The 9,722-nt window shown below is 38.1% G+C and overlaps 1 protein-coding gene across 2 annotated transcripts in view; it reads right to left on the reverse strand.

The window, feature by feature from the left end:
* The window catches only part of LOC107752642 (tyrosine-protein kinase RYK-like), a 57,853-nt gene that overhangs the window by 28,363 nt on the left and 19,768 nt on the right, over positions 1 to 9,722 (reverse strand). For both annotated transcript variants that reach the window (XM_016568668.1, XM_016568667.1), the window contains exon 2: positions 438 to 559. In XM_016568668.1, coding sequence (XP_016424154.1) covers positions 438 to 559 — 122 coding nt within the window. The remainder of the gene's footprint in view (positions 1 to 437; positions 560 to 9,722) is intronic.

Raw genomic sequence — 9,722 nt, forward strand, 5'->3', positions numbered from 1 at the left:
ATGGCCCTCTCTCCTGCATGCTGTCGCCTCATGTCTGGCCAGGTATGAGACATTATCCTCATTATTCCTTTATCATTCTTCTTTTGTTTTATTCAGCCATTAGTAGCCTTTATTCTGGCATTACAAGGTTTTCCCAAGCCACATCGCTTCAATCCCAGTATACATTTACCGGCCTATTAATCAAGTAAGAGTGTGATGTTTTAACGTGCTGTTAAAGTGAAACAACAATAATCTGGGGCCGTCTCTGATCTTTGACAGTTAAGGGGTTAAGAAATATTTATTATAATTATCAGTTGAAAACGGTTGTGCTGCTTAATATTTTTGTGGAAACCATTAATTTTTTTAGGATTCTTTGATGAACAAAGTAAACAAAAACAAATGTACTGACACCAAACTTTTGAATGGTAGTTTACATAGGATACATGAACAGGGCCAACCTTGCTGCTGGAGTGCCATGTGAAATGCAGGCTGTTAGTGTCACTGGGGACAGGTAGGATGAAAGAAAGGGCATAATGATTTATCACATCATCCCTCACATAGTACAACTCAGCATCAAGACCTGTAGAGTGAGAGAGAGAGAGAATAATTAAAATTATATAACTGATAAGGTCGACAGAATTTAAACTGTTAAACATTTACGTTCACACAACCACCCTGCCTCATGAGAGGAGTAAAATATAGTTTCATAATGCCAGACTCCATATCTGCTCTCATATGAACTCTATATTTCACCATCAAAACATCCTATGTGCTCATTTAGGCTTAATGTATTCCACAGCGCCTGGAAGTATATGGTGCAAGAGGAAACCATGGCAACAATACATAAAATACATTCTTTCAGTGTGGTGAACAACCACTGTCTGACATAGTTCCACTTCCTTGCAGGAAAAAGCAAGATCTGGATCCATTATATCATAGAGCAGGTATGACAGCCACTGAAATATGATTACAATTTCCGATCAGGAGGATATGACTTATAACAGGCTCAAGTGTTCATGCTGATATTCTAGAATGTTTCACATAAAGCTGATGGGACCTATGAAACTACCAAGAAACTACCCACGTTTTGACCACAGTTCATTCCTCTCTCTCTAGCCTGTCCATTTAGAACCACATGGAATGCTTTTCATCCTTTATACCAAGAACAATATCTTCAGTTGCCACCTTCTCCATACAGTGAAGGAAAAACTTTCAAGTGTAGTATGTTTATGTTTAAGGACTTCACCCCTCAAAGCAAAACATCTCTGCTCTCCCCTCCCTGGCCTCCCATTTTCTAACGACGCTGTAATCTAAACAGTGTTTCCTTCCCAGCTACATTCCTGGGAGAGACTCGACCTGAAAAGCCTTTCTCCCAGTTAGCACAGCACACCTGCGATCCCAGTTCTACTGCAACCAGCCCTCAATGAACAGCTGGAGAGTGGCAGTGATGATGAACACGAGACTGAAATCTAAAGTGGAGGCGTGTTTCCCACACGAATGAGACAACAGTGATGTGTGAAGTTGATTGACAGCTGGAATCTTCTGCCATGCCTTGGGGCAAACCTTATCATGACTGAAAGGCCCCGTTGAGGGTGACTGGAGCCCATCAGTCTGTCATGGGGTCTGCTCAAACATAAGGGGGATGGGAGTACACATACCCTTTCTAAAACATACCTATCAAACAACAGTAGATGATTATTATTATCTTTTTATTTTTTGCAAAGAATTTTGATGTTTTAGAATAGATGTACACCCTTAGAGACAACATGAAATCAATATACACTACTGCTCAAAAGTTTGGGGTCAAAGTTTTTGAAAAAAAGTATTTTGCTCACCAAGGTGCAATTTAATCAAAAATACAGGGGGGAAAAACACCACAGTAATACTGTGAAAAAACTACAATTCAAAATATCTGTTTTCTAGATTAATATACCTTACATTTTCCACAGCCATGACACCTGTCTTCAGTGTCACATTATCCTTCAGAAATCATTCTAATATGTCGATTCGATGCTCAGAACAATTTCTTATTATCAATGATGAAAACATCTGTACCAGGGCTTGAATTTCGCCGCGGGATTGCGGGGATCGTGCATAATTCTACTCATTCCTGCAGTTTCCGCGCTTGTAACGTGGGAAATTCCCACAGATATTTCAGTGTGAAAGACTCTCGGGACAGATGACAGAACGTATCATTTGCACGTGCTTTTGAGTCTTACATTTTGAAACATTCAAGTGCTCAATTCAGTACTTGCGCGCTCTCTGTGAGACCCATTTCTGTGAGCTCACACCCAAGGCGCGCGGTTATAGAGCCGAACTAGACGCTGCAGAGAACAGCTTTTAGAAGAATATGTAAATATGTGCTGTGCACTTTCCTCTCAATAATGAAATAAACACAAAAAAACCCAGTATTAAATATGAAAAAAAGGGTCAGTGTTGCTTTCAGTTAGAATTACAACTTGGTTATGTGTTATTAAGCAGCTCTTCAGTGTGGAGCTAGCTAATGATAAAATCTTTTTATTAGTGAATGCAAAAAAAAAAAATCATATTACATTAAAGTGATTAAAGATTAAAGCTTAACCTAGCTCAGAATTGTTTTGATCATTATAACAATGTAAGGTGTTTTAAGAGAGCAAATGGTTTGAATAAAATAATTTACCCAAAAATAAAATCTTATCCCTTACCTTTATTTTGTTCCATATCCATACGACTTACAAAAGGAGATGTCAGGCAGAATGTTGCATCAGTCAGTTACTTTTACATACAGTTAATTAAATGGTGAATAAGAAAGTCTCTCTGTCCGTCATCTCATTTTGTATGCCAAATATATGTATTTGTATTGTCAAAAATTATTGTATAATTGTAATTGTGTTACAATAATATAATTGTTTGAAATTTTCAAAAGCTGAAGTGATTACCTTGTCTTATTTATTAGTTAGAATATGCGTAACTCAATATTTTAACTAATTGTAAAAGCTGAATAATAGAACAAAGCCTACTGATTAATCTAGTGTTGTCAAGAGACCAGGGTACTTCGGTACCAAGTTGGTACTAAAAAAATGAAAACGTTAGGGTACCAGGTTTTTTTAAGTACCGGTGGTACAGAGTACCCGGTCAACCCGGTTCTTGATGCGCTATCCGAAAGGTGCGCAGATATGTGTACAGTGTTACCGGGGAAACCTCTCTCTCTCGCTCTACAAGCACCTCCTGCTGGCAGAGAATGAATTTGCATATGTATGCCGCCAACAAATAGAATGCATGTCTGGGGGAAACACCGCTTCTGTTGTGATTATCATTTAATATTTTAATTTGAATGTCGGATTGAAATGAACGCTGTTACATCAAAAAAACTTTATTTTCACTACAGGGGGACTTGTAAAGAATGTACAAATGGTTAACATTGTTTGTGTCATATCAGTCAGAAAAGCAGTTCTGGGCTTTTTTTTTTTTTTTTTGCTAACTTAGTTGTTATTCTTGGCTGAAGCCCCTTAAAATTAAATACGTACATAGTTTGGATTAAATGAAAGTATAGTCAAATTTTTTAATTAGCATGTTTTTGTGTTTTGCTTTGGTACGGAAATTGGTACAGAGAACCGTGGATTTTCACTGGTATTGGTACCGAATACTGACATTTTGGTACCGTGACAACACTAGATTAATCTGTGAAATAATCAATGATCAGTCAATGAATTGTTGTAATAATAGTTAGATTAATCGATTATCAAAATCGTTTGTTGCAGTCCTAGTTCCTAATGAACTCGAAGTCAATCGAAAGAGGGAAAAACATAGATAGCTAAGATAAACAATTTCAAAGATAATAATTTCATGTCCCCTTCAGTAAAGCCTTTAAGCTCCACAAATATCACCTTTTCTTGCCAAAACAGAGACATTCAGCACCAGCTAGCAGCATTAAAGGATAGTTTGAGTTAACAGAAATCAGCCCTCCAGTGATATGAGGCTGCCCAACTATGGAGCAAATAGGCTGTGTGGCCCCCAAAACAGACACAAGATGCAGGAGTCCTCAAAGTTCAGACAGACGTCTCGACTAACATAATCCTTTGAGCACAAAGGAAAAGAAAATTAGCCAGCTGTGAGAGACTACTGAGGCATGACTTATACTACAGATGTACCCACAGACTTGAGACTAATTAACGTTCCCGTGTCTTGTGACCTGTCTGTTTTTGTGTTTTGCTTTGGTACGGAAATTGGTACAGAGAACCGTGGATTTTCACTGGTATTGGTACCGAATACTGACATTTTGGTACCGTGACAACACTAGATTAATCTGTGAAATAATCAATGATCAGTCAATGAATTGTTGTAATAATAGTTAGATTAATCGATTATCAAAATCGTTTGTTGCAGTCCTAGTTCCTAATGAACTCGAAGTCAATCGAAAGAGGGAAAAACATAGATAGCTAAGATAAATAATTTCAAAGATAATAATTTCATGTCCCCTTCAGTAAAGCCTTTAAGCTCCACAAATATCACCTTTTCTTGCCAAAACAGAGACATTCAGCACCAGCTAGCAGCATTAAAGGATAGTTTGAGTTAACAGAAATCAGCCCTCCAGTGATATGAGGCTGCCCAACTATGGAGCAAATAGGCTGTGTGGCCCCCAAAACAGACACAAGATGCAGGAGTCCTCAAAGTTCAGACAGACGTCTCGACTAACATAATCCTTTGAGCACAAAGGAAAAGAAAATTAGCCAGCTGTGAGAGACTACTGAGGCATGACTTATACTACAGATGTACCCACAGACTTGAGACTAATTAACGTTCCCGTGTCTTGTGACCTGTCTGAACCTACTTTTGTCCACATTGCTTTGATACCCTTAAAAAAATTAAAAAATACAAATACAGTCATGTGAGTAGAAGACTCACAGAACCAGACCACTAACTGGTGCTCACTGTAGCTTTTTCTGGCCATGAATCTTCTAGTCACTTAGAAAAGAAGAGGCCATCTGACTGACATAAAGCAACCAAGCACAGTTCACTCTGCCATTTAATCTGAAAAATATTTAAAAATAAATAATAAAACTAAATAACTAAATAATAAAACTAATAAAATAATACTTGAAAAAAAACTACAAAAAAAACAACAACATGGCCATAACCAGGGTTTGAAAATTTGTGAGGTCTCGGGTGGGGTGTTAAGAATTGTGCTATAACACCTGCACATTTAAATCATTATATACACTACATATAAACTTTAAGAGACCCATATATAAAATTATATTAAATATTTTTAATTAGATCGTATTTAGCGCATCAAAATTTGTTAATACTATAGGTTGGCATGGATAATTTTATTATTTGTTTATTATTTATGCAACAATACTTATTACTGTAAAGGTAATGATACACGGGGCAACTTTTTTAAAATGTTGCTTGGGCACTTTCTCATTGGGAATGGCCAACAAATCTGGATACTTTAGATCGGTCGTGGGCCCTGTGTCTCACCTGGCTGCCCGTTGATGGCAAGGTTGCCCAGCAACATTGCTCAAAAAGCTGCCTCTTGTATCATCACCTTAATAGTTTTCATTAGTAAGCATTGCTATATGATAAGAACTTTGTCTAGTGCTCTTATGAATGTTTTCAGCAAGACTTTGTGAAAGGTTAACTACTAAAACTGAATGAAATATCATAGCCTTCTTCATGGCCAGTGTCTGCGTATTTGCCATATTTCATTCTGTAACCTACAGATCTCTGTACTAGTGTTATTATGCTACTGGTTTTGATAGCATTGATACGGTTTCTTACAGATAACATCATGATCATTGCGTTTGTCTTACTGAATGTAGTATCCTGTCAGCAATAACATGCCCGTGCTCTCTATGGGCTTTTTTTGATTATTGCCAGTTTAAGTGCCGCAGATGCAGTGTTGCCAGGTATTGCTATGGTAACAAAAAAACAAGCCCCCAAAAATAAAATAATTTGCTAATCCCTCAACTGCAACTTCCTACTTTATTTAACTTGCTAAAGTGACATATTAAGTGTGTGTGTGTGTGTGGGGGGGGTTTGGAGTCCAAAGATGCTTATAATAACTAGATCTGGCAAAACGAGGGAGGCTGGGTCCGCGTTCTCACTTCAAACTCCCTCTCAAGCCCCATTCACATGAATTCCCCTCCATCATTTTCACACCATTGACATTGTACAACCTAGACAAACCGTCTAAACTGGATTATTCATGCAGACACTCACAGGAAGAGTTTTAAAGTGCTAATTAGTCAGAAAACTTCCAGTTGTATTTTTGAATATGAAAAATTTACTGAGGTCCGGACCTCGGTGACCTCAGGTTCGGACTAGGGTTGTGACGGTGAGGAAATTTTCCCACCGGTTAATCGGTAACAAAAAAACAAGCCCCCAAAAATAAAATAATTTGCTAATCCCTCAACTGCAACTTCCTACTTTATTTAACTTGCTAAAGTGACATATTAAGTGTGTGTGTGTGTGTGGGGGGGGGGTTTGGAGTCCAAAGATGCTTATAATAACTAGATCTGGCAAAACGAGGGAGGCTGGGTCCGCGTTCTCACTTCAAACTCCCTCTCAAGCCCCATTCACATGAATTCCCCTCCATCATTTTCACACCATTGACATTGTACAACCTAGACAAACCGTCTAAACTGGATTATTCATGCAGACACTCACAGGAAGAGTTTTAAAGTGCTAATTAGTCAGAAAACTTCCAGTTGTATTTTTGAATATGAAAAATTTACTGAGGTCCGGACCTCGGTGACCTCAGGTTCGGACTAGGGTTGTGACGGTGAGGAAATTTTCCCACCGGTTAATCGACGTGTGACAACACCTGTATCACCGTGGGGGCGGGGGCGTTCCCTCTAGTTCGGACCATGCACAAAAGCCAGGTTTTTTGTTTTTTTATAAATCTGTGTCCCCTTACTTTCAAGAAGTTGCATAGAACCAACCAGATTGGAACTGGCAGTTTCCAACTTTTGCCATTTTTGTATACAATATACATCAAATGGTCAGTGAACAGACTGTGGATGTCTGTGCCATCTGAGGCTGAGACTAAGTGAGCAGAGGCAGGAAAAGTTGAAAGTTGTAATGAAAGAATGGATAGAAGGGACATTTCTTAATTGAAATTCCTTCTTTTCTCAATCTCTGACACTAAAATGATGATATATTGAGAAAGGAATTTGCGGGAGGAACAAGCCTCATCTCAGTCATAGACTGAGCCCACAAAACAGTGGATGAAGAGGGTGTTGAAGTTCATGGGTCAAGTGTGCTCAACCCTCTGACCAGAAGTTTCAAAAAGAAAGCAGGAGGTTGTTTGAAAACAGTTTCCTGTGTGGCATAAAGTGCTCCCACCCTTGAAGAAGTGGTCCATTACAGGATGATTAGGAGAATGAGTTTATTATAGCATATGTGCAGCCTGTGTTTTCAAGCTTGTTTATTTGTGACTCTGAGGGGACCCTTTTTAACCTCTTTTCTTTATGCTCAAGTAACAAGTTTATTTCAAAAGATCTGTGGTTAACCGTACGTCTTGGGGAAAAAAAAGTGGTTTCCGCTTGCTGCAAAAAAAGGAAATCTTTGCATCTCCCTCACAGCAGTGCTCTGCAATGTCTTTTTATGTAGCTTCAAAACCCCTTTCAAGGTTAAATTGCTTCCACTCTGAAAAAGCAGAGACCAGGGAGAAAACATGTCCACGGGGCGAGACTTCGATACAGCATTATGTCGGTGGATCTTGCTCAAAGAGCTTGCCAAATATCCAGCTTTGTTTGAGAGTCATCTTCAAGCTTGCCAGTGAAAAAAAAAAAAAAGATGACCTCATAAAAGACATGGCAGAACTGGAAGTGCAAAGAGAACAGGCCATATTAAATTCTTAGATAAATCAGAATAATGTGTCAATAACTCCTAGAAAAAAATACCACTCTATGGTGATTTAAAAATCATCAAAATGTACTACTTACGATGGAATTACTTCAAAACAATAAGAATTTATGGTTTATTAAATGTGGTCTAGGACAACAAGACTTTTCTGTTTGGAACACTCAACACAGAATAAAACTGAAGTTACAGACAATACATGAATGAAATGAAAATACATGAATGATTTACATCCATGTCATTTCCCGGCCACAGCCAAAGGTATAGACCTGCGGTTTTGAATTTCTTTGCCTCTGGAGATCACATTTCTGTCTTCAGAAAGGTACAACAAAAAAGCGAGAGCCAGGAGAAGAGGTAAGCACAGGTAGAACAAAGAGGCTCCTGTACTCAGAGTCTGATTTATCCTCAATTCCTCAGTGCACAGGACATAACAGCAGCCAAGCTCGCAGAGTGAGTGGGACGGAGGGGAGAGCGGCTCTGTTACGTATTGATCAAGTTCTAGCATAACAAACCAAGAAAGAACTCGACACACAGATAATGCCATCAGTTTACAAGCAGACTTGAAGTATGTTATGTATTTCAAAAGCTTGATTTCAGAATCTTAATTTCAGATTTCAAACCCTAAAGAGCTATATCTAACTGGCATGGGCTGGTATGAAATTTTGACGGTATGATAACCTTAAGCAAAAATATCACAGTTCCACGGTATTGCGATTACGGATCTGAAATGACTTATTCTTAAATATCCCCCCCCCCTGCATTTGTGATCGGAGAAATGACAAACTACAAATGCTACTCTACACTGCTCAAAACTCGCGTTTGAATCATCAGTGGCAAATTCTTTAAATATAAATAAAACTTACGTACAGTCTGTGAGTCAGAACAGCCGGCATTGTAGTCTACTCTACCAGGATCAGGAAACAGTCCTCCATAAAATGTGCTGGACACATCGGAATATTTGGGTTGAACTGTTCTGGAACAGTGTTGTAAATACAACTTAACCACTGATTTCTAGTCGTGTCTTCTTTTGGAAGGCCAAACAAAGTAGATTCGCTTTCACAACGAAACACAGCATCACACACGGCGGCCTAGAGTGAGCGAAGGCCGGAGGCCTAGAGTGAGCAGAGGGCTTGCGGCAACCACATGTGGCGACCCCAGGCTGGACTCCGCTTCGTCCACGGTGAAAGCCGATCCGAATATCTCTTTGGATTTGAGACTTTAGTCTTTGCAACTTTACAGATCTTCTTTATGCACCAAGAGCTTGTAACACTCCAAAGATAAAGGAAAAATTGAAATCGCATCATATGACCCCTTTAAGCAAGAGTTAAAAAATAATGAAAATATGAGTACATGAACAAGATGTTTATTTGCTCTATTACAGAACAAAATATTTGTAGCCATAAAAAAAAAACATTTTATTTAGTAAATTTTATGCAAATATTTTTCAAGTTACTTAAAATAAATTGAAAGCATATACACTTATTTTCAAAAGTTTGAAGTCAGAGGTCAGAATGATTTTTTGAAAGAATTTGATACTTTTATTTAGCAATGCATTAAAAGTGCACCCAAAGATCAAAAGTGACAGATCAAAAAGTGATCAAAGGTGACTTTCCACAAAAATAAAGTGCTGCTTAGGGCTGTAGCTATCGATTATTTTAGTAATCGAGTATTCTACAGATTATTCCATCGATTAATCGAGTAATCGGATAAGTCATTTTTCTTTATTAAAGAGCAATACTAAATATACAAGAGATAATAAGATAGATCTCTTAAAATAAACACAATTTGTTTTCTTTTTTTAGAAAAATTAACATTTTTATTGCTGAAATTGCATACATTAAAGGTACAATAGGAGATCTTGGAAAATGCTAACTTTAGCCTGATAGCACTGAAAG

Source organism: Sinocyclocheilus rhinocerous, unplaced genomic scaffold, assembly GCF_001515625.1.
Source record: "Sinocyclocheilus rhinocerous isolate Xijiao unplaced genomic scaffold, SAMN03320098_v1.1 scaffold1733, whole genome shotgun sequence".
In the NCBI taxonomy this organism is placed as follows: Eukaryota; Metazoa; Chordata; class Actinopteri; order Cypriniformes; family Cyprinidae; genus Sinocyclocheilus; species Sinocyclocheilus rhinocerous.